We start from the raw sequence: 26,565 nt of genomic DNA on the forward strand, positions 1-26,565 counted from the left end.
CCCGGGGTGTGGGCAGAGGGAGAGCCGACCTTGGTCGGGCGGCAACGGCCCCTCTCGGGCTGCGGCCCCGCGCCTGCTTTGTGGGTAGGAAATCCCATTGGACTGCCCGGGCTTACTTCTGGTAAAGAGGAAGTTGCAACCCTCAAGAGGTTTCTCACTCCATTGATTTCGGCGGGCAGGGTTCGTCTTACTGGGCACAGGGTCGGGCATAAATAATCCAGAAGGGCAGTTCTGCAGGACCCAGACTTTTTTCATTATTTCCATGTAAAAGTTTCCAGCTTCCCCGCAGCGCTTATAGCTTTATGACAGAAAAGCTGCTTTGCCTAAATCCGAAAGCACCAACCTTTAGGAATTTTTGCGACCCCAAGGTCAGTGATTGTTTGTTTAGATAATTTTTTATATTATAGACATTGTTATTAGTTGGATTCATACTTCCCTTTCCTCCAGGAACTCGAGATATTGTACCTTATGAGGTAGGTTGACCTGAGAGATACTGATCAGCCCAGTCAGTTCCCTGACTTTCCACATCTGAGTACAAGTGAACTTGTCTTTGCCTCATTCTAATCCAGTGTCCCTAATCAGGACATTGCATTAGCTTCTGAGAGTTTAGGGGATTTACTTTCAAATATAGGTAGAGTTCTTAGCTGGTGGTGGCACATGGCTGGCTGTGCCTGGGTTAGAAACTAAGTAGGATTCGGGTTGGTTAGGACTTGGATGGGAGATTTCCTGAACTATAGCGTAGACTGGAAAGTCAGAAAAGCATTCTGAAAGAAGCAATAACAAACCACTTCCATAATGTTGCCAGAAAACTTTGTGGACAGTGTTTGTGTAACTCGTTAGAAGTTGAGCTTCATTCGGGAGGACCTTTAATGTTAAAAGTATGCAGCCTTATGCAAAAAATAGACCTATATAAGTTTGTTGCTTGTTTTCTAAAGAACATGCATGCATGTCAGCATCTGCTCTAGCAAGTTTTTCTCAAATGACTCTTCTAAGACGTTAAAGACTGCTAACAGATTTACTGTGGCATCAGTTTACTGGATTAAATCTAGATCTATGCCCCTGTTGTTTATTTGTTCATTCGCTTCCGACTCTTCGTGACTTCATGGACCAGCCCACGCCAGAGCTTCCTGTCGGTCGCCAACACCCCAGGCTCCCCCAGGGATGAGTCCGTCACCTCTGGAATGTCATCCATCCACTGCCCCTGTTACTCATTGGCTTCTATTTCTCTTTCTGTATCTTTACCTTACTATTTCCATGCACTGCTGTTACAAATTCCCAGGCATCCCATCTATTATTAGTTCTTCAAGGAACACTTCTCTATTTTATATTTTCTGCATGAGAAACTGCCTGAATACTCATCTTCTAACTTTTCTATAGAACTCTTGCCTTGTAAGATTTTTTTTCTGCAGCCCTGTTTTTGAGTTCTATCACTTCAAGTGGAATATTTCTATATAAGAAACTCTATATATAGGAAACTAGGTGTTAGGGAAGAAGAGTAGATTAGAACTTGTCTCCCTTACACATGCACGGATCTAATTCTTTTGTGTGCTGGAAAGTTGTCTGTGTGTTTAACAGCATTCAGCCACATTTGTGTATACCTCCAGTCTGAAGTATCACAACTAAAAACAGTTCCTTCTTCATTAGTTATTTGGGAGTTCAGTGAGTGCAGATATGATCAACTTTCACACACACATTTAACTTAAAATTAAATTCACATACTGTATTATACCATATTGTTGCTGCCGTCCAATAATAATTTGCTTGGGAGACAGTTCCATTGAACACAATAAAATTTACTTTTTAGTGAATGTGAACAGCATTGCATTGTCAGTAGCTTTATGCTACCGATGTAATTCAGCTGTATCTATATATATATGAATGTAAACTGGCTTATGCTGCAGAGGCAATTCAGATATGTGTGTGTGTGTGTGTGTGTGTGTGTATGCACACATGTATCTGAATTGCCTCTGTAGCATAAGCCAGTTTACATTCACAATATATTAATTTGTGTCAGGTTGCTGTCATTAAATATAACCTTTGAATAGTTTTATGTGCCTTTGTAAGCAAGGATTTTCTTCCACACCCAGCACTATTCTATAATCAAGGATCCTTTATGCTGGCAAATCAGCACTCATCCCTTACAACAAATAAAGTAACACTCATATTTTCTTCCTTACTTCTTTGAATCAACTTAGCACAGCCTTTCTTTCCATAAGAAAAGAATAGCTATGCAAATTATGGGCTTCCCTGTCTGAAGTTATAAAATGAATTGCATACTAATTTATCCACAGGCTGTTATTATCATGGAATAATGAGGAAAAAAAGCAGTAATGTTTTGAATAATTGTATGTTTTAGTGTACTATTCAGCTGCTGTTCTGGACAGATCCTATTTATATGTATTATTTAAAAACCCTCATATCTTACCTCATTTATAAGTGGAGTATAGGATAGCTCATACATTTAAAAATATATAAAAACCTGTGGTAATTTATGAACAATCCTAAAACTACAATATGAATGCAGTAGGCAAATAACAATAACACTTTCTAGGGAAATATTAGACATATATAATGAGAAGTCTTTGTTTTAGCCATTTGAAAATCTTTGAAATGTTGTCAGCTTCATAAAACCAAGGGATGGGACTTCAGTGGCATGACTGTGACTTCCCCCTTTACTTTTATGATTGATCCTCTTCTATCTCCTTCGTATACAAAGGGAGAAAATGATGCTGGCAGTTGCAGTTTACCATAAGTTATGTTTACTGTTATGATACACCACCCTGTATTTGTACAAAATGGCAAGCTTGCTGAGTTTTTACAGACTGTTCAAAGTTGCTCATCTCCTACTGTATACACAGGAGAAGGGAAAAGGAGTACATGGCGTGAAAACTTGTCTGCTTATGTTTATTTGGATGCTGTGACTTTGAGCAAAACTGACTTCAGTGCATACCTGTTTTTTTTTAATTTCTCAAGTACATTTCTCTTGTAAATAAGAACAGAGAATACTGCATAATTGATCTGGATTACAGTCTTAGTTCATAAAATACACATGTATAGGACCTGAGGGACCGTCTCGTCCCCATGACATCAACCTGTCCCACCTGGTCATGCAGAGAGGGCATGTTGCTGACGTCATTTGTAAGAGAATTCCATCTGGCAGGGTCCAGGAAGTGAGCCTTCTCTGCAGTGGCACCCGCCCTCTGGAACATCCTGCCACCAGAGGTCAAGCAAGCCCCAGAGGTCAAGCAAGCCCATTCCTTTTGACCTTCAGGAAGTCCCTGAAGACTTGACTTTGCCGCAGGGCTTGGGGTGGGGAGGGGGGGAGTCATTCTTGGGGATGGCTGGCACCTTAGAGTGCTCCCCTCATATTTATGATCTTTTACAGCCATCTGGATTTCTATTCTATTTTTTAATTTTATATTGTATTGTATTATATTTTATGTTTCATTATGATTATTGTTTTGATGTTTTAATTGATTAATTTATTGTAAACCATTCAGAGTCCCTCCCTGGGGGGAGATGGGCGGTAGTACAAGCTTGAGATTTAAATAAATAAATAAATGATATGAAAAGTGTATCTTTTACTGTGAAAAAACAGTGTAGTATCACCTATTAAATGGTAATACGTCAAAATTTAAGTTTGTTATATTTGGAGTATTATGAGATTTTATAGAATTTATACACTGATTTCCTTTGCTTAGATTTGAATCGGATACATTTACTGTTCCCATTCTGTTATGAGATAATTAGATTGTCTGTTTGAAAAGAACAGTGAGTGATACACCCTATAGGATCTATAACTTTTTATTTTTTAAAAGCTGGGTCCAAACTGTGCTTTGGCAGTATAGTTGTGAGTGTACTTGTTGCATAACCAACAAATGAGTATATTTTGACTACTGTATAGCACTCTAGATGATAACGCATTAGCCTTGGTTATTGTTGTCCATTGTGTATTGCTAATTTTTGAAGTGCATATGGTAGATGAAGAATGCATTCTGTAAGAGTAATGGCTTCTTCAGGTGAAGATTTGTGCAGATTTAAGAGAAAAAGGTAATGAAAAATATACTAGTATGAATTCATAATACCAATATAAAAGATTTATAGCAAAGTTATATAGATGTTCAAGCCCTTCAAAAGATTTCCGTATCTCAGACACTTGAGTCACTTAGCTTCCTGATTAAAACTTGCATCTACAAGTATGTTCTTTGGCAAAGATTCAGGGACACAGAGAAATAATTGGCTTGGTATTTCTGATATGCTGGTTGCAGCAGCGTTGTGAAAAATAGTTTCACTGAGACAATTTACATCCTGGTTAAAAATGCATATTCAATTATATGTTCATTCTAGTGATTCACTCTTGCCAAAAGTAGTTCTTCAGAGCTAAGATTTTACTTGCTTTTTTAAAAAAGATAATTTGCCAAATGGCAATTAGCGTTTTTCTACAAGAGGTAATACAAAATTGTTGCTTTTACTGTGTTTTCATTATTTAACTTTTTAAATTATATTTTTAATCATTTTTAGGAAAAGACAAAAAAGATGCAGAAAAAGAAAAAAAGGAAAAATAAGGTGCAAGGTGGATAAACACAGAATTTTCAAGCATCATGAATTAAGTTAAAAAGTTCAATATTCCATTGTTTAGTTTTAAATGACTGACTATACTATATAATTTTAAAACTACAAATCACTGTTAAGACCCAAGTAATATATGAATATCAACAGCAATAATCAGCACAGTATACATTATGCCTTGTGTGGCACAGAGTGGTAAGTGGCAGTATTGCAACCGAAACTCTCCCCACAACCCGAGTTCAATCCCAGCAGAAGCTGGATTCTTGGGTAGCTAGCTCAGGTCAACTCAGCCTTCTCTCCTTCCGAGGTCAGTAAAATGAGCACCCAGCTTGCTGGGGAATGGGATGACTGGGGAAGGCAATGGCAAACCACCCCGCTATAGTCTGCCAAGAAAATGTCACAGAAGTGGCGTTCCCCCAAAGGGTCAGACATGGCTCGGTGCTTGCACAGGGGACATTTCACCTTTCACATATATTAATATCAGCACTGATATTAAGAATTAGTGTAATTTCCACCCAAGTAATTGAAGACTTTATGTTAAGAGAAACCCAAATTTCAGATGTGGTACCAGTCCCTATGTAGAGTTATAATCTAAAGATGGTTTTCCAATTGAATTAAATTCTGTGTCACACTTACTTTTGAAATACAAGTTGTTTTTGAAAGTGAGGCATTTTCCCAGAGTTTAATTACCCATTCTTCTGCAAAAGGAACTGTTCGTACTCTTCAATAGGAAGTGTAGAGTATCTTGGCAGCAGATACTGTGTACAAAGCTAATTCAGTATACTTTGTGGGAAAGTAAGACTTTTTGTTGTTTATTCGTTTAGTCGCTTCCGACTCTTCGTGACCTCATGGACCAGCCCACGCCAGAGCTTCCTGTCGGTCGTCAACACCCCAAGCTCCCCCAGGGACGAATCCATCACCTCTAGAATATCATCTATCCATCTTGCCCTTGGTCGGCCCCTCTTCCTTTTGCCTTCCACTCTCCCTAGCATCAGCATCTTCTCCAGGGTGTCCTGTCTTCTCATTATGTGGCCAAAGTATTTCAGTTTTGCCTTTAATATCATTCCCTCAAGTGAGCAGTCTGGCTTTATTTCCTGGAGGATGGACTGGTTTGATCTTCTTGCAGTCCAAGGCACTCTCAGAATTTTCCTCCAACACCACAGTTCCAAAGCATCTAACTTCCTTCTCTCAGCCTTCCTTATGGTCCAGCTCTCGCAGCCATATGTTACTACGGGGAACACCATTGCTTTAACTATGCGGACCTTTGTTGTCAGTGTGATGTCTCTGCTCTGAACTATTTTATAGAGATTTGTCATTGCTCTTCTCCCAAGGATTAAGCGTCTTCTGATTTCCTGACTGCAGTCAGCATCTGCAGTAATCTTCGCACCTAGAAATATAAAGTCTTTCACTGCCTCTACATTTTCTCCCTCTATTTGCCAGTTATCAATCAAGCTGGTTGCCATAATCTTGGTTTTTTTGAGGTTTAGCTGCAAACCAGCTTTTGCACTTTCTTCTTTCACCTTCATCATAAGGCTCCTCAGTTCCTCTTCACTTTCAGCCATCAAAGTGGTATCATCTGCATATCTGAGTTTGTTAATGTTTCCTCCAGCGATTTTAACTCCAGCCTTGGATTCCTCAAGCCCAGCATGTCACATGATGTGTTCTGCGTACAAGTTGAATAGGTAGGGTGAGAGTATACAGCCCTGCCGTACTCCTTTCCCAATCTTAAACCAGTCCGTTGTTCCATGGTCTGTTCTTACTGTTGCTACTTGGTCGTTATACAGATTCTTCAGGAGGCAGACAAGATGACTTGGTATCCCCATACCACTACGAACTTGCCACAATTTGTTATGGTCCACACAGTCAAAGGTTTTAGAATAGTCAATAAAACAAGATGATTTTCTGAAACTCCCTGGCTTTTTCCATTATCCAGCGGATATTGGCAATTTGGTCCCTAGTTCCTCTGCCTTTTCTAAACCCAGCTTGTACATCTGGCAATTCTCGCTCCATGAATTGCTGAAGTGTACCTTGCAGGATCTTGAGCATTACCTTACTGGCATGTGAAATGAGTGCCACTGTTCGATAGTTTGAACATTCTTTAGTGTTCCCCTTTTTTGGTATGGGGATATAAATTGATTTTTTCCAATCTGATGGCCATTCTTGTGTTTTCCAAATTCGCTGGCATATAGCATGCATTACCTTGACAGCATCATATTGCAAGGTTTTGAACAGTTCAGCTGGGATGCCGTCGTCTCCTGCTGCCTTGTTATTAGCAATGCTTCTTAAGGCCCATTCAACCTCACTCTTCAGGATGTCTGGCTCTAGCTCACTGACCACACCGTCAAAGCTATCCCCGATATTGCTATCCTTCCTATACAGGTCTTCCGTGTATTCTTGCCACCTTTTCTTGATCTCTTCTTCTTCTGTTAGGTCCTTGCCATCTTTGTTTTTGAACATACCCATTTTGGCCTGGAATTTACCTCCGATGTTTCTAATTTTCTGGAAGAGGTCTCTTGTCCTTCCTATTCTCTTGTCTTCTTCCACTTCCGTGCATTGCTTGTTTAAAAATAATTCCTTATCTCTTCTGGCTAACCTCTGGAATTTTGCATTTAATTGGGCATATCTCCTCCTATCACTGTTGCCTTTTGCTTTCCTTCTTTCTTGGGCTACTTCTAGTGTCTCAGCAGACAGCCATTTTGCCTTCTTGGTTTTCTCTTTCTTTGGGATGTATTTTGTTGCCGCCTCCTGAACAATGCTGCGAACTTCTGTCCAGAGTTCTTCTGGGACCCTATCTACTAAGTCCAGTCTCTTAAATCTATTCTTCACCTCCACTGCATATTCGTTAGGAATATTAGTGAGCTCATATCTAGCTGATCTGTGGGTCTTCCCTAATCTCTTTAGTCTGATCCTAAATTGTGCAAGAAGAAGTTCGTGATCTACAGTCAGCTCTAGGTCTTGTTTTTACCGACTGTATAGATGTCCGCCACCTTTGGCTGCAAAGGATGTAGTCAATCTGATTTTGGTGTTGTCCATCTGGGGAAGTCCATGTATAAAGCCGTCTCTTAGGTTGCTGGAAGAGAGTGTTTGTTATGCAGAGTGAGTTGTCTTGGCAAAATTCTAACAGCCTATGTCCTGCTTCATTTTGTTCTCCCAGGCCATGCTTACCTGTAATACCAGGTGTCATTTGACTGCCCACCTTAGCATTCCAGTCTCCCGTGATGAAAATAACATCTCTTTTAGGCGTGTTGTCCAGTAGGTGCTGCAGATCCTCATAGAACTGCTCTACTTCAGCTTCTTCAGCATCTGTGGTTGGGGCGTATATTTGGATCACTGTGATGTTAGATGGCTTGCCCTGAATTCGAATTGAGGTCATTCTATCGTTTTTTGGATTGTATCCAAGCACTGCTTTAGCCACTTTACTATTAATTATGAAGGCTACTCCATTTCTTCTGTGGTCCTCTTGTCCACAGTAGTAGTTCTGGTGGTCATTTGATGTGAAGTGGCCCATTCCAGTCCATTTCAGTTCACTGATGCCCAAAATGTCTATCTTTAATCTTGACATCTCACCAATAACCACATCCAATTTGCCCTGGCTCATAGATCTTACATTCCAGGTTCCAATGGTGTGTTGATCCTTAGAACATCGGATTCGCCGTTCACCACCAGCACCGTCGGCCGCTAGCCGTCCTTTTGGCTTTGAGCTAGCTGCGTCATCATGTCTGGGGCTAGTTGAATTCATCTTCTGTTCCTCCCCAGTAGCATTTTGACCATCTTCTGACCTGGGGGTCTCATCTTCCGATGGTATACCGACATATCTCTGGTTGTACTGATCCATTTAGTTTTCATGGCAAGAATACTGGGGTGGGTTGCCATTACCTTCCCCAGGGATCGCATTTAGTCTGATCTCTCTGTCATGACCTTCCCGTCTTGGGTGCCCCTTCACGGTTTAGCTCATGGCATCATTGAGGTGCTCAAGCTCCAGCACCACGACAAGGTAACGATCCTTTGCTGAAGAATGTAAGATCTAGTAATACTTAATTTAAAAAATAGGTTGGAAAGGAAATTCATATTTTAAAGTGTGCTTCAATCTATTTAAATCACTTTCCATAAGTGTTGAGCTTTACAAAATTGCTACAAGATATGTAAAAATATTCTAAACTGGTTGTTACATTTTAATGGTTTTTAGAGAATGAACTGTCCTAACAGTCAGGAATCACGCTGAGACGAGGAATAGGTCTCTAGTGTTTATTGCTGCTACATAAGACAGAAAATCCTAACAAACTGAAGAAGCGTGGGAAAAACCCAGACAGATAAACCCCAAAAGTTAAGGCGGGTCTGATCTGTGTCTCTTTGAATGGCTGCTTAATTCCTCAGTACTACACATGCGTTTTCCCCCCTGGATAGAGGTCCCCTCCTGCTCGCCATCAGTACTCATGACATGAACTGACCATTTTAGTACTGGAGTAGTATACTAGCAGTCATCACGCTTTATCCAACTGATACGATCTCTGTACTCTGATCAAGAAGCAAATGTAAGAACAGCATATGGAGACACAGAATGATTCAAAATTGGAAAAGGCACTTGTCAGGGTTATATTCTATCACCTTCATTATTCAACATGTACGCAGAAGTGGTTATGAGAAAGGCACATCTGGAAGAATCTAATGTTGGGGTAAAAATTGGAAGTAGGAACATCAACCTTTGTTTTGCAGATGATACTGCTGGCGGAAAGTAAAGAATATCTAGAATGGCTAATCCTAACAAAGATGAAAGTGAAAAACTTGGATTGCGCCTTAACACCAAGAAAACAAAGATAATGACAACGGCAGAGAACGTGCAAGTCAGTGTTAAGATCAACAGTGAGGTAATTGAAGCACTAAAGGAGTTTAACTCCTTGGCTCTAAAATTGATCAAAAGGGTGACTGCAGCCCGGAGATCAGAAGACATATAGCGCTTGGAAGAACAACAATGACCAGAATAAATAACGTCTGGAAGAATAAAGATATCAGCCTCCCAACCAAGTGCAGTTAATATGATCGTATTTCCAATAGCTACATATGGTTGTGAAACTTGGACTTTGAGGAAGGCGGATAGGAGAAAGATAGATGCATTTGGATTGTGGTGGAAATGCCTACTATGCATCTCATGGACAGTGAAGATTATCAACAAGGAAGTCCTAGACAGAGTCAAACCAAAAATATCCCTGGAAGCCAAGATCGCCGAACAAAAACTGTCATACTTCAGTCATGTTATGCGAGCCGACTCATTCGAAAAGACAGTTATGCTGGGATTAGTCAGTGGTAAAAGAAGAAGGGGCCGCCCTAGGACTCACTGGCTTGACACCATCAGAAGGGACACTGGAATGACTTTGATGGAACTAAAGGAAGCCGTAAGAGATAGAAAGGCATGGAGAGCATTGATCCACAAAGTGACCAAGAGTCAGACACGACTGAACGGATACACCAGACCAGACTAGCAGTAAAGCATCTTATACCAGTTTTCTCTAAGTATAATATTCAGTGTGAATTTCTCATTGTTGTATATCAATTATTATATCTAAATTTTGTCTCCATTTAATTGTACAGTCTTTAACTTTTCCGTTTCTGAATTCATCAGCAATTTATAAATAAGGCCCACCAAATACTCCAAACCTCTGTTATAAGGTTTCCAAATTCAGTCCAGGGTCTCAGTACTCCCCTTTGTTTTTCCAGTTCTTTTAAAGCTAGAGTATACTGCTTATTAGGGATGCGGTGGCGCTGCGGGTTAAACCGCTGAGCTGTCGATCAGAAGGTCGGCGGTTCGAAACCGCGCGGCGGGGTGAGCTCCCGTTGCTAGTCCCAGCTCCTGCACACCAAGCAGTTCAAAAACATGCAAATGTGAGTAGATTAATTGGTACCGCTTCAGCGGGAAGGTAACGGCGTTCCGTGAGTCATGCTGGCCACATGACCCAGAAGTGTCTACGGACAACGCTGGCTCTAAAGGCTTAGAAACGGAGATGAGCACCGCCCCCTAGAGTCGGACACGACTGGACTTTATGTCAAGGGAAACCTTTACCTTTACCCTATACTGTAACGATTGCCCTAGCCCAAATACTCAGACTCACAAGAGGCTGCTATATGAAATCTGATTTATTAAAGAACTAAAGGCAAATACAGAGAAAGCTGAGAATGAGCAAAAGCGCGCCAAATACAAACTTAAACCCTTGGTGCAAATGTATCCCGCCTCCCTCGTAACAGCCCCGCCCGGCACAGGTGCTAGCAATCGTCAGAGTTGCTAGCCTGGGAAAGTAACCTTGAGCGCAGTAGATAATACAAATACATTCCACAGCAAAGCCAAAAGATAAGTACTCCCATCCTCCCGAGAAAGATGAAACACGTATCCTGCTAATGACATGCGAAACGTTACGATGTATCAAAGACATTGAAACGGCGAACATGACATATACTGCTTATTGGAAGAAACTGAACTGGTCAGGATGTATTGATTCAATTAAAAATCATTATCCTTTCAAGTATTGCAACAAAAAGCTTGTAGTATACATTCAATAAAGAAATAGATCTATATGACTTGTTATGGGCTGGGTCATTTCTATTCTTGTAGATCAGAGAGATGAAGTTTTTTCCATGATGAAAGAAGTTCTTCATGTTGTTGAATCTCATTCATTACCTAGATTAGTGGTTTGACCAAAATTTCTAAGTCTTGTAGTATTTTGTAGATATGCCATCAGGTCCTAAGTTCTTAGTTTCAGTTTTTAAAATTGATTCTTTAGTTTCATCTTTTGTTATGGGTTTAATAAGAACCTCCTTTTGTTGATATGTAAATTTCTTAAGTAGTAATGTATTCAAATATTCTTCAGACTTTTCTGGATCAGATGTCTGTTTATGATATAATCTTGAACAGAATTTAGCTAATTGCTCCATATAGTTTTGAGATATGTGAATTTAACAAACATATCACATGGTAATTTTCTTCTACATGATATCCATGAATTTATTCTGTAAATTTCTTGAATTTCCAAAGTTTTATCTACAACCAAGCCAAGATAAGTTTGGAGTAAGTTTTTTATTTCTCTTTTCTGTATGTTCTTTCCTGAAATCCTCAGGTACTCCTCTGAACTTTACAAGGTCCTTTTTTCAGCTATTTCCAATTTAGCTTCTGACTTTTTTAGCTCTGTCTTTTGGGTTCTCTGGACTGAATACAACTCCTGGTGTTCTGTCTTCAAATCTTTAATTTCTTTATCCTGGTGCTCTAATTTGGCTATTAATTTATAGGATTTATCATTAAAATAAGCCTTAAAAGGATCCAATTTTTCATATCTTGTTATTCTTGTTGAATTATTTGTTGATATTATTTTCATTATCTGTTATCTCCTATTGTACTCATTTCGCTTGCTATAAAGTAACAGAAGAATCAGTATGTGGGGCCTCATTTTTATTTTTTTTATTGTCTCCTCCCTACTGTATCATCTCATTAAAGGGAGATAAAAAGTGATGTTATGTTCAGAATTTCTTTTCATTAAATAGGATTGGAACACATTATATAGTTAAAAGTAAATATTAGATAAGAAAAAAAATTCAATAGTTCAAATTCAGTGATATCTATAAAATTTTAAACAAAAAGGCATAAAGAAAAAAGATTTTCTTTAAAATAAATATAAATCTTAAGGTAATATCCTAGCTATACATAAAACTCTTAAAAGAAACTTTTAAAAATCCTGTCCTCATTAATCCTTCTACTAAAAGTCCAAGCATTTTCTACAGTCAAAATTTCTTAATGTATGCTAAGTTTCATTCCAAAGTTGAAAAGCTACATTAGACATCCTTTATGTTGGAGCTCCCTCTTGTGGTTATAAAAAATCTTGTAAATTCCATAAAAAAGAATATATAAAAATTTAACCTTATAAAATGCAGGCAAAACAAAGCTTGTTGCAGGACAATAAACCCCAATACGGCAGATAAGGTAGTAATAAATAATTTCCAGGTTGATAAAATCTTTATCATCGTATCAAATATGTAGTTATTTTACTGATCTGAGTTTCTCTTTGGGTTTCTGGAGTCTTTAAACTGATGTAACTTTTAAAATATCTTAATACCTAGAATCTTAATACCTAGTATTCAGGTATTAAAATTACATTATGAAATCATGGACTTCCTGGTGCAGTGGTTGTTGACTGCTCTTCCTTGATGGATAATTGTACAGAATAGTGTTTAACTCTTGTTTTTTTAAAAAATCATAATCTTTCTGATCAGGTATAATGCAGATCTCAGTCTTACTGCTAACCATATGCAGGAAAATGCAGCTGGTAGGTTTCAATGGAATTTGAAAGGTCCCATATGAGCTATCAGTTTGAGACATGTTGGGGAGGAAGAGAAAAGGTGTACCATCTCTGTTTGGCTTTGACCCTACCTATTGCCAGCTAACAGCCTCTAACAGAGGAACTTCAAAGAAAAAGATCACCCATCCGTACCTGGACCAAGGGTAGGTAGTGGATAGCCAGTGATCTTCCAGTTGTTGAATTATCACTGGTGATGTTCTTAGCATTGGAACATGCTGGCTTAGAGCTGCAAGGAGTTGTATTTTAGCAACAGGTCCCAACTCTCCACTTCAGGGCCTGTGTTAATTGGTACTTAGGTTCTGTAATGTGCAAACAGTTTTTCCCTTGTTCTTTATTGTGTAGTGGCAGGTTTAGGTCATGGAACTTTTATTATGACTGACTCTTAAGGTGGATTCATACCTGAAGTAAAATGCCAGTCACCTCTATTTAAATCTTGGTCTTTGCCTTTTAAGATAATGTCAATGGTATTAATTATTTTGGTAGGTTTATTTCTAAATTGAAGTTTTTAACACATCACATTATATAAAAAATACAAATAATTTATGTTGCAACTATTAATGCATAGGATTAGTGAATTAGAAATGTAAAGCTACTAAACATCTCAGTGTCAAATGTTGATACCACATAGAAAAAAGTTATACTATTTTTCTCTAGAACAGTCATTAAATGCATTTTCATGCTGAATACTGTCTCTGAAAGAACTGTGGTGCAATCTGTGTCTACCCAGAAGTAAATTCAGTTTGTTCTATTGGTTTATTCCAAGAGAAGAAATATATAAGGATGCTTCTTTACTGTTGTTGTTTTTAGGAAAGTGTATATAACCTTGGATGGGGGGGCTGGTGGGAACATTGGAATTTTAAGAACATGTTGGAGGTACTTTCTAAAACCATTACTGGGGTGGGGATGTCTACTCATAAAGTACATACTGATGAGGTTGTTCCCTAGGATGTTACTTCCATCTCAGCTTAACTTTGCTTTTTTTTTTTTCAGGACAACTGGGCACATTTCCAAATATGGTGCTGGGCTATAGCCATCCACCATTTTTACTTAATATCAGTGGCTAAGTAGCCTCAGAGGCATATATGGAAATAGACATGGTACTAGAGGCTGGTGCTTTGCCTTGAAGCATGCTACCTTCCTATTTAAATGTCATTTAAATTATTTTTTACAATTAGATAAGCAAGAAATCTATTGAGTGCCAGGGGAAGTGTCTGCCTACAGACTGATTTTCAGAACCATGAATTGCCTATCCATATTACAATGTTTTCTACAAATATAGTGCTTAATTAATCAGAATATTTGATTATAACACTTGTAATTACCTGAAAAAAACTATCCCCTTTTAATACATTTATGTCAGTCCTTTGAGGTTGACCAGATCAGGAAACCAACTTCATAGGAAGACTAGAACTACACCTTATTGAGATGGGCTGTAACAACAGTATCTTGCAAGTCTGCTTGTGTTTATCTTTCCTCCCTCTCATACCCCAGTGAATCTGGGAGGAGCTTGCCTGACTCTTTTCCGAGTACTGTCTTGTTTCCCAGGACTTAAGGAATATTTCAGCCCTCTTTGTTTATGTAATGGTTCTTGCCATTTCCCTCAACGTCATCTCCCTGATTCTCTGCAGTTTTACTGTTACCACCAGAATTATTTCTCTTTCAAATTACTTTAATTTGACTGTTACAAAATTATTTTATTTACTATTTCAGCACTATCAATCTGATATTGGAATGAGAGGACCCTTTAATCCACCAGCAGATAATCATGATGCTGGAAAAGTGAGTAATTCTATTCTTTTTCATTCAATTCTATTCCATTCCATTGAACAGAGTCTGAGGCCGCTTAAATGCCTTTATCATGGCATTATAGAAGTTCCCTCTCCCCGCACCCCCATATTACCATCTACATTATCAGAGCATTATTTGCATTCTTTGGATATTTGTAGGGCATCCTAAACAATTACTTGCTTATTCTGGCCCCAAAGAGGCCACAACACTGCTTACTCAGAGAGGATATCAATTGACAAATCTCTTGTTGCCAAGTGCTGTCTAAAGCCATTTCACCAGAGCAGTTCCAGTTTCTATGACTAAGTTTCATAGGACTGCACTTCTCAAACTGTACTTTGATCTGGCCAACAGATACTTGCATGGCAGCATTGATAATTGTTTGGGTATAGAAAGATGCTTCCTTTGACAGAGCAGTACTGTCATCAGTTCTCACTGACTTGGGCATCTGCCTGCTGCCCTAAAATAAGCTTGCTACTTACCCATAGCTGAGATACACAGAGACTACAACAAAGAGGAGCAGGAAGCTTAGTTGTAACTGTGGTTCCTGGAATGCTCATGTATGCATTCACACAGCCCCATTCTCTTTCCCCTCTCATGTGCCTACTTTGCTAAGTGCTCCTGTTGATATGACTGCTGTGTCAGTCCTTCAGAATGAAAGGAGAAGAGGCATCTGCAGTAAGGTGGAGTTTGTGCTCCAAATTTCCTTAGCTATGGAATATTCCCAGTGAGGCTTCTGCACAGGTGCAGTATCCATATGTATGAATGCACCGATGACCACTTGAAGATACACAGCAACCTGTTCTCAAGTGGTGTGCGTGCTTCAGATTTATTAGCTAAGGAGACTTCATTACGGGTAGCTTAATGAAGACATTTTAATATTTTAAATATATTAAAGATCATAACAAATGTCATAACGCTTGTGATATTTCTTAGTAATTTTGGATATATTAAGGAATGACCAGAAACTTATTGAAGAGTATATTTCAGAATTGGGATTTAAACTGTCAAGAACATCTTCTTCTGACATTAATATTGTAAACTGCTCAGAGTCTCCAGAACTGGAGCAACATATAATTTGTATGAATGAATAAATAAAGGTGTATCAGAACTAAGAAGTTCTTCATAGTGCTGATCAAGAGAAACAAAGCACCAGAAGTCCCTGAAGTTCTCTATATCTGTAGACACTTTAGGGAGTGGAATGGCTCAATAACTCCTGAGCACTAGACATTAGGGAAGCTGCAGGGAGAATTCACAAGGCTTCTTGTCTTTTCTGAAGCCCAGCAGAAGAAATTTTCAGTATGTGCACATGATTAAGAGATGGAAAAGGTGGCTTTTTTCAGCTTATCCTCAGTTTCAAGGAAAATTGCTAGATTCTATGCCTGTTCTGTTTCTCCAAAATCTCTTGTAGAGTGTCAGAATACTTTGGATAGCTGGCATCTGTGGCAATCAGAACTAGTTGCCAACAACTAGTTGTCAACATTTAATAGTTAGACGACATCAGTTATGTGTATGGATGTATATAAATGCTTATGTTGTGAAAAAATGGCCCGGCCATTTTTTCCAGATGCACATTTGCTAAATTTTAAGGAAGTGTACACCCATGTGTTGTGGCCATATATTAAGTTTGCTGAGAGAATCATCAGTGTATTCCATAGGGAACATAATGTGTGGAACAGCCCAATTTGGTGGGGGGGGGGAGGGAGGCCATTAATTCTTTATGGTTTGGTGTTCCCTGCAGCCAGATGTTGTGCCTGTATTAAAGTTAAAGCTCTACAAGTAAAAGGCCAGGTGATTTGATAATATAAGTACCAAAAAGGATGCCCAAGATTACAAGAAGGAAGGAGGAGGAAAGAGAAGGAAGCAGGAAGCTTCTGAAGGGATTAATAAAAAGAAGTGGTTTAAGCAAAAACGGGCACTAAAGGATGGATATAATGAAAGGGTTGAGGAGGAGAACTGACACGGAAAATGGAATAGAATGATAGGAATCTAAACATGCCTCTCCTTGAATAGTGTCGTTGAGCTTGTTGGTATGGACTACTGCTTATTCAAGAACTGGAAATGATTACTCTTCAGTACATACCTTGGGGGTGATAGAGAAAGAATAGCTTTTAGTAGCTGTGCAGCAGATTAGTAACAGTCATGTAGGCTTTTAAACTCTGCCAATTAACTGCCCACAGTGATTTTTATTTGGTTGAAAAAAACTAAATTGTGACATCTGTTAATATGTAGAGTATTATCATGTTTAGATTTGGCAATCTTTACTAGTATCATAGATATTGTATTGCAGTCTTACACCCAATATTTTTTACTGTTTCATTTCAGCAGAATTGTCGATCCTTATTCTTGTCTGGCCATGTTGGTTTTGATAGTTTACCAGATCAGTTGGTTAACAAATCTATCCATCAGGGATTTTGCTTCAACATTCTCAGTATTGGTAAGTAATTTAGCTGTCAGGAGTGTAAATTAATTTAAATGGATACTGTTGAAAAGTCTGAAGCAATGAAAGTGACAGAGAGATTATTGACCATTGGATACTGCTTCAAAGGTGACATAACTAAGTTTATTTACCTTTTTAAAGTGAATTCCTTGATTTACTTAAATACATTTAATTCCTTAAGTATTTTATATTCCTTAATTATTTTCACCCTTTAAGCTTCACAAAGTGATGGCTTAGTGCTTCTTTAGGGTTAGCAGTAATTCTACATTGGTTTATTTTGATAGTTAACATCACTTTTACAGCCTTTGTATTTATTTAATCATTTGAGAGCCTTTTCATGGAATTTTCTTGGCAAAAATTTTACAAGGTAGGTTGCCAGGTCTTTCCTTAACCCTCCCCATTTGTCCAGACTTAGGACTGGCATGTACACCTGGAAGAACAAGTGTACATGGCTGGGTTATGTTAATTCTGTCACCTTTCTTATTCAACCTGTATGCCTAAGTGATCATCAGGAAACTCGAGCTAGACGAATCAAAAATTGGGGTAAAAATTGGCGGAAGAAACATCAATAACCTTTGATATGTGGATGATACAACCCTCTGAGAGGCCCAGGAAGGCCTAAAGCACCTAATCATGAGACTCAAGAAAGCGAGAAGTTTGGCCTCTTTCTGAATATCAGAAAGACAAAGTTCATGACAACTGCAAAGAATGGAAACATCAAAATAGTAATTGATGGAGAGGAGGTGGAATGCGTGGAAGAATTCACCTTTTTAGGATCACTGGTCAATCAAAATGGCGAATGCAGCCAAGAAATTGAACGCCAAATCATGCTGGGTTGCACAGCAATGATGAGTATGAATCAAATTTGGAAAAGCAAGGATGTCAGCTTGACAAATAAATGCAGACTAGTCCTCACTATTGTGTTTGCCATAACTACATATGGCTGTGAAAGTTGGACGATGAAAAAGTTGAATAGAAGGAAAATTTATTCTTTTGAACTATGGTGCTGGAGGAGGCTCTTGAGCATCCCTTGGAGTGCAAAGATAACAAATAATGAAGTGTTGAAGTGCATAAAACCGGACATGTCACTAGAAGGAAAAATAACAAAACTTAGACTTAGTTACTTTGGTCATGTCATGAGATCAACATCGTTGGAGAAAGACGTTATGCTTGGAACAGTCAGTGGCAAAAGACGAGGACACCAAAGAACGCACTGGTTGGATGTAATCAAGGCCAACATATAAAGTAACTGGAAGAAGCTGTACAAGGTCGGAAATCATGGAGAGAGCTGGCTTATGGAATCACCAAGGGTCGGATACGACTGAATGGATAATTCGATTTGATTTGATTTATTTAATGAAACTATTCCATTTTTCCTCCAGAGCATTCCTAAACATTTCCTAAGTATTTTCAGGAAATACTTACCTAGTTAAAAGAAATTAGTGAATTATTTTCAAACAAAACTTTTAATGAATGTTACTGTTCCTTTTTAAATTCAGAACCTCATCTGAAGCAGTCCAGGATAGGCTATAAGCCTAATGATTATGAAAAGTATGCAAATATGAGTTAAGCAGTGTAGTTTAGTGATAGATATGATTGATTAAAATGGACATTTCAGATCAATCATTGTGAGCTTATTGAGTTTGGTTCAGTTATCGTCTCTCAGGCTATTCTATTTTAGAGGATTGATGTGAAAGTAACATAGAGAATAGAAAGCCATGTACAGTATGCTAGGAACTTATGAAGACAGGGTCTTAAGGCAGTTGAGTGAGATGGGATGTTTGCAAAACAATAACATGTTAGAGGCCATCTTCTGTAAAACTCAGCACTTTGGTTTTAGCATTTCACTTCAGATGAGGGCTGATCCAAGAATTACTCTATTTAAGCTCCAGGAACATAGCCGGAGGAGAGTTGTGCTCACAATAGACATTTTCTGTGGAGAAAATCTCCCTAGACTGAATGGAGTTAAAAGTTGGATGTCTTATATAAAATGCATACCTAAAGAAGCCAATCAAGTTGCAGAAATTGCTGCTGCTTGGATACTGTTCCCATAGAGCAAAGGAGAAAATTTGAAATGGAATCAAAGATATGGAAGTGATGGGAAGACAGAAGGAAATACAGATTTGATGAGAAGGAACAGCTCTTGCAGCTTGCAGAGTGAAACTAATGGGCAAGTGGTGTCTTTCTGAGAAATGCCATTGCATAGTGTTCAGATGTTGTTATAAAAAAATTGCAAAAAGAAAGGGCATTTCTAATAGTATCCATAATGAAGTTACAGCAAAACTCATTGTATTACTTTTAAATGGAAGTTATTCTTTTTGTGTTTCTGTGACATTTATGCAAGTGAATTTGTGGTATAACTGTACTTCTTTAACCTCTCTTTAATTTTAGGAGAAACAGGAATTGGAAAATCAACTTTAATTGATACCTTGTTTAATACCTCTTTTGATGACCGTGTGTCAACACACTTTCAGCCAAATGTAAGACTTAAAGCTGAGACCTATGAGCTTCAGGAAAGCAATGTCCGGCTGAAGCTGACAATTGTAAATACAGTTGGATTTGGGGACCAGATAAACAAAGATGATAGGTCAGTATCTCCTAATTCAAATAAGCTGCCTGGTGATGTGCCATCTAGATTATTCACATTTATTTCATCTAGTGGTATTGATATGACTATTGATCTCAGTGTAGCATAGCATCTCATAAAGCCACTGATAATCATTTCCAAATTGTTTGTTATAGTTGGAAACTATGTCCCTTCTTATATGTTGAAATGGAAGATGTTTTGTTTTCCTCATTAGTATATTAACAGAGAATTAGTCAGGATCAACAAATTATATTTGACCAATGTCTTGCATGTGACAACTACATTTTTTCATTGAGCAGCTGTAAGCAGCTTCCATCTGTTGTAAAATAACAGATTTTATTTTACAACAGATTCTACTCAAAGAAAAACAAGATCTTTTAATGTTGCAGATGAATGACTGTTTGGATTCTGGTGTTATGCCCACTCTTTGGACTAGGCATATACACAAGCATGCTTCCTTTTCTTTCCACTCATACAACTCTTTGTGGGTCCATACTGGGACTTTATCAACCCACCCACTGCCTTGGAATGCCTCTCCCACGTTACTTGCTTGAGCCCTTAAATCAGCCTCACCCTCCATTGAAATCTCTACCAGGTCTGGTCCCATGATATCACAGTGATACCCTTGCCAGATTGGCCCCTCATATCTCCTGTTTGCATGGATATCTCTACCAAGTGTGACCTTAGATTATCACAGCAACACTCCTACCAGATTGGCCCCTAAGATACTCTATGTATTTCATTCAGTGATGCATTCCATTCCTTCTCAGGCATGGCCATGCCACAACATTCAACATTGTGCCCTTTATGTTCTTTAAATAAGCTGTGTGCATGAGGCTTAAGAATCAGACAAGGTTTGGATTTTACTGTTTCATTCCTTAAAGCTTAGTGGATGACTATAAAAGGTCAGATATTGTTTCTTCTATTTGAATTTTAGGCAATTGTTACAAAATTGAATATCTAAATTTTAGTGAGTGATTTTAGAATTAAGCATCAGAAGTTTGGTAAATGATTAGAAAGTTAAGCAGCCTAGTTCAAGAAAATGGGGAGGGAAAGAAAAGAGGGAAGAGAAAAGGGGGAAGAAGGTCAGGGGAGAGTCTCAAGTTCTTTCTGATATATTCAAGCTGTAAGCTGATGTTAAATTGCCACCATATGTTACACAGTTTCTTTGTACTTCATGATCTATCAGAAACAGGGGAAAGAGGATGCTGGAGAAAATAGGAACCAGTAGGATGGTCCAGCCCAGGCTTCTCCCCACCCCCGCATTCTGTAGGCAGTTCCTTTTTTAAAAAACTTAGGATATAAGATCGCCTCTTCTCATATCTCAGCCCATCCTTCTCATTGATTCTTTTCCCCACTTCTCTATACAGGAAATAACCTTGTTTTCTTTTCACAATTTCTTCGTTTGCATCAGTATCTTGTATCAACTTCTTGTTTGTGATTAGATATTAGCTCTCTTCTTCACTGTTTTATATCAGCTTAGCTACAAAATTTGGAAGGAGGTACAAGGGCAGAATGGGTCGAAGAGGGGGCTCTGTATTCTGACAAAAAACTTTTTTGCAGAACAAATTTATATTCAAGCAAAACAAGAATCAATGCTTGTGACATGACTTCACTGATTGTATATATCACTGGTTAGTTCTAAGAAGTAGAACAGCGTACCTGGATGGAATTTTAGTTATGAAATGTGTGGAACTGGTATACCTGTGGGATAGTCATAGACAGGAGTTTTTGGAATGCATTATTGTCTGCCATTCAGAAATCCAGGAACTCCCCCCACTGGTTAATATGACAAGTCATCCTTCATCTCCCAAATTGTATCAGCATCCCCTAATTCAAAGGTTGCCCAGTTCTGGTTGCCTTTTCCATCTCTTTCTCTCTCTCGGTCTCTGTTCCTTACAATCCACAACCAATAAAAGCTGGTGCTAAATATACTTTCCCCCTTCCTAGGTTTCTCAGTACTAAGTGGTGGTCAGTGTTTGGATTAGTACTCTTATGTTCTGTCCTTCCATTGTAGACTGATTGGAATAAGTTATGCAGTCTGCATAATGGATAATAATGGGAGCTTGCATACTGACTAGGAACAAGTAACACCCACTAGATTAAATTTGGACCCTCCTGTAGGACTTCAGAACACAGCTTGGTTTGTTCTGAATTAAATCAGAAATTGCTGTCATCAGCTTGGGTTTTCTAGCACAGGGAAGTGGCTCTACTGTTTTTTCCCCAAAAAGGGAAATAGTTTCCAACTATAACAAACAATTTGGAAATGATTATCAGTGGCTTTATGAGATGCTATGCTACACTGAGATCAATAGTCATATCAATACCACTAGATGAAATAAATGTTTTATAACACAGTGGGATGAATTTTGCTGGAATATTAGATGAATCTGAAGAAATGAAAGCTGCTGATTTTAAAAAGCTGTTTTAAATTTGGATTTGTTGTAATCGCTAGAAAACATTTTCTGTTCTTGGACAGAATTAGATGATATTTGCATGCATAGTTGCCCCCAAAATAGGGGTAAATTCTACCAGTTTTCCAAAAATAGGTTGACAGTCTTTTTGGGGAAAGAAATATCTATAAATTAGTAGTGTGTCAGACTCCACATTCAAACGATTGATAAATTGTCTGATTGTGTTCGCCTGTCATGATGAGTCAACACGTGTCAAGAACCAGTTGGGAGCAGGAAAATTTCAGGAGTGTGAAAGTATTCTGTTTGGGCTGAAAGGGAAAAGTCAAGGTCATACTAGCAGAGACATATGTGCCTGGCATGTCGGCTGTTGGAATTAGATGGGAAGAGAAGTAAAGCAGGGGAGTGGGGTGTCAGCTAACTTTTAATTAGATAGTTTAGGTGGGAATCTTCAATCCCAGCTTTTTTCTTGATCTGTACATATTCTCAATAAATCTGAATTCTGCATTTTCAATAGTGCATGACTCAGGTCATTACTGGGAGCAAGTGTGTCGTTTCTTACATAGTGGCATTGTCTAATGGCCATGATATTATTACTCCTCAGAGGTGAACTGAGTTTCACAACAAACTTTCCAAACATTTTTGGGTTTCTACTTGGGAAGCTCAGTGTCTGCAAGCAAGATTATTAGGCAGACAGAAGCTTCGGTCTCCAATGATTTCCCATCATTTTTTAGAATAAAAGATTCTGTTGTAGAGAAGATTCATAGTATCTTTTTAGTATGTCCCAATGAAAAAGACATCTTTAAATTGCTCTGATTGAAAAACCTCTACAAACCATTCCTTGTAACTGATTGATAGACCCGTCAGTTATTTACTCCACTGTGTCCCCAGCTGACATTTAGAAGAGACATGAATATGATGAATATAACCATCACACCTCCTTTTCTGCAGCATTTTGAATAGTTCCTAAAGCTCCTCAGTTCAATTCAGGGTGGCTCGTACCAATTCTGCATTGCCTTGTACAGGCTTAGGCTTGGTTCAGATCAACAGAATGGGAGGCACACTCCTAATACTCAGAATTGCCTAGTTTTGACACTTTGAAGAGTCAGCAGGCAGAAGGCTGCTTCTCATTGTAAATGGTAACATGGGAAAATTTAATTGTGGCAGGAGCCACAGTTGACCAGATAGGCCAAAATGAAGAAAGATATAAGAGGGTAACTTTTTCAACTCTATTAAGCTATATTATTAGGCTAAGAAATGCCAAGGTGGTGATGGTGGTAACAAAGTGTAAATGTAAATCAAGTCTGAAGAATGATGTGATATAGATATTCATTTACTCTTTTTCTAAACTTGAAAACTATATGGAAATTGTTACTGATTTTTCAAGGAATGGCAGAGTTGCTGGTCTCTGAAGTTCAGTGCAAGGTTCGAAAAACTTGAAATACATCTAGGGACAGATGTGATAATACTAAATGTTCAATAAGCTAACTGTCTTGAACTCTAAGATTGTTTCAAGAAGACAGTTCATGTAGCTTACAATATTCTGAGTTACTAATATGTAGCAAAGTTTTATAAAAATAGAGTTGAATGGTTAAAATTATTATTATCCTCTCCAGTTTGTTCATGCATATTGGAATGGGATTTAACTCCTGGTTCTAAAACTGATCCTTTTTCTCCCTAGTTATCAGCCAATTGTCGATTATATAGATGCACAATTTGAGGCATACCTCCAAGAAGAGCTGAAAATTAAGCGTTCCTTATATAATTACCATGATACCCGCATCCATGTGTGCCTATATTTCATTTCACCCACAGGGCATTCCCTTAAAACTCTTGATTTGTTAACAATGAAACATCTTGACTGCAAGGTAAGATTTTAAAATCAACTTTAGGAGAACAGCAGAACACACAATCCTTTTAAATAAAGTAATAGCATGAAATAGATATTCAGTTTGATATTTTAAAATGCAATATAATTTTTTTTATTCTAGCGTTGAAAAAGGTTTCAGTAAAAATAAACATTGCATCAGTTTGAGGAGTAGGTCAGTTCTCTGTGCGTGGTGTATCTGAGAAGGAGAATTCAATTATTTTGGGGGAAAAAATCAAGAATAAAGTTATTTTGTTATAGAACAAGAACAGGATTGTCTTACCTACTTTATATAAGCCATTGGTGTTTGTGGCAAAATCCATGCTTAAATACAGTCAAAAGTCTACATGTTCCCAGTGATGTAACCTTTCTTGCTAAATAAATTGGCAATCTAAGATTGCTCTTAGGAAATATAGGATGATTTTTTCCTGTTTGGGAAAATAAGAATTAAGAAAACCTAACTGATTTACTGCTTTGGATTTATTCGGTCTACAGAGACCATCAGAAAACATGAGCTAATTAACATTTTTGTCATGGCAGCTACTCAACATCAAAGGAGTACTTCTGTTTGGATACTGATATATTTGTGTCTGTGCATAGTCTCTGCTCTAAAAACACATCTAAACTTCAGTCAAGTAAAAAAATAAAATTTAAACATGTTTTAATGTAAGATATAAGGTGCTTCTAAAAGTAACAATGTGCTGATCTGGATGTATAATATTTCTATATATTATAAAGTTGAATTGTAATGGAAAACAAAAGCAACCTTTCATCAGGGTGTTGGGGGAGGGGAGAGTGTATAAGAAATAAATAGGAACAGTTGTTATCAAGTAGCTACATTATAACTAGAGGCATATGCTGAAATTATTTTCTAGTTACAAAAAATCTCAACTATAATTGTAATTAGGACTGTTTTAAATTAATGATAAATTAGATAGTGTGCTCAAAAGAAAAAAAAATAATTGAAGAGTTTGCCATAATCTACAGACTATCATTGTCTGCCATTACTGATTTCTTTTTTGGTGGGAAAAGCTGTATGGAGGTTAGCATTTTAATGGGAACTACTGTTGCCCGTTTTTTTTCAAGAATTCTGTACTTCCATTTATGGACTGTTCATCAGCTTCCAACTACATTTTAGCAGAACGTATTCAGCCACAATAAGTGTATTTTTCTTTCCTAGAAGACAGTCTTCATATATGGGATCTGAATTGAATTTGCATCAGTGACACAGCATACATTTGAAACTCTGAAAATTCAGAAGGGTTCACAAGCTTTTAAGTACCACTGTACTTATCAGATTTGCAGATCTCACTAGGCTTAGGGGGATTGGTTGATATCTTAGAGGACTAAAGGAAGATATGATCATGGTCTATAAATATCTGGAAGTTAGTCATGTTCAAGAGTGAGTGGGCCTATTTCGTTTTGAAACTGAGACAGGTCAAGTGGAAAGGAAAGGCATTTAGGCTGAATATTAAAAGGAATTTCCTGACCTGACGATAAGAGCTCCCTAACAGCAGAACAGTCTGCCTAAAACAGTAGTAAACTCCCGTTTTTAAATTGGTTCTCAGTAGCTATCAAAGGTGGGTTGGAGTAGATGACCAGTGAAGTCTCTTCCAACTAGAGTCTAGTTTCCTATGAAATGAATACATGTCTGTATAATATTTCAGGTTTATACTGATTCGTTATGGATCTATCTAAATCAGTGTTTGTCAACCATGGTAACTTTAAGTTGTGTGGACTTAACTCCCAGAATTCCCCAGCCAGCCAACTCCCAGAGTTCTGGGAGTTGAAGTCCACCCATCTTAAAGTTGCCATGGTTGACAAACACTGATCTAAATATTGAAGCTTTGGACTAGGCTTTCTGTAAGCGCTTTCAGCAATGAAATAATCTTTGTGCTGCCATTCTATTAAGCAAGATGTTCCGTGCTTTTTAAAGCAACTGCTTATCATACTTTTAAGGCTAAATAACATTAAGAGAAGTACACCTCAGAGGGAATGAAAAAATGAGTTCTGTATATATTTAAATACTAATTTGTACTGCTTCAGCTAGTTCTGTTTAAAGCATTTTTTTTACAGTTGCTATTTATTATCATAAGTAGCTGAACTGAATAAGCAAGTTAATTAAAACTCTAGGGCAGTCATCTGAACAAAGTTAACTCCTCATCACATTAGTCCTGTCTGGATTCATCTTCTGACTATTTAATATGGACTAAGTACTAATGAAGATGTCACAAGAATAGATAGCAAGGCACCCACATCTGAAAGACAGTTGTGAATGAGTTGATACAGAAATTAAGTATTTGAGGTAGGTCTCTTCAGCTTCAAAACATTATATCTTTTTTAAAAAAATAATTCTTTTTAGCAATATAATGTAAAAATAATTTAATTTTAAAGCACTCGTTCAGTTTTTGAACATTGTTCAGGTTTGACACTAAACACATTGCATAGGAATCTGATTTTCTTCTGATCTAAATTGGCAGCAGAATACTCATTGTTAGTGATATATGGAGTAGCAAGATGGGGTGGAAAGGGGCCCTGGTTTTAGCCCATTTTGGTCTTGGATTATTTCT

The 26,565-nt window shown here is 37.9% G+C and overlaps 1 protein-coding gene across 3 annotated transcripts in view; it reads left to right on the plus strand.

Annotated features, from left to right (window-relative positions):
* Positions 1-26,565, plus strand: part of SEPTIN10 (septin 10) — a 50,006-nt gene that overhangs the window by 122 nt on the left and 23,319 nt on the right. For 2 of the 3 annotated variants that reach the window (XM_063304901.1, XM_063304903.1), the window contains exons 2-5: positions 14,616-14,684; positions 17,016-17,127; positions 19,522-19,717; positions 23,810-23,996. In XM_063304901.1, coding sequence (XP_063160971.1) covers positions 14,616-14,684; positions 17,016-17,127; positions 19,522-19,717; positions 23,810-23,996 — 564 coding nt within the window. The remainder of the gene's footprint in view (positions 1-14,615; positions 14,685-17,015; positions 17,128-19,521; positions 19,718-23,809; positions 23,997-26,565) is intronic. The other variant, XM_063304902.1, reaches the window with a different exon arrangement.

The sequence above is a fragment of the Candoia aspera genome, chromosome 5, assembly GCF_035149785.1.
Source record: "Candoia aspera isolate rCanAsp1 chromosome 5, rCanAsp1.hap2, whole genome shotgun sequence".
NCBI lineage: Eukaryota > Metazoa > Chordata > Lepidosauria > Squamata > Boidae > Candoia > Candoia aspera.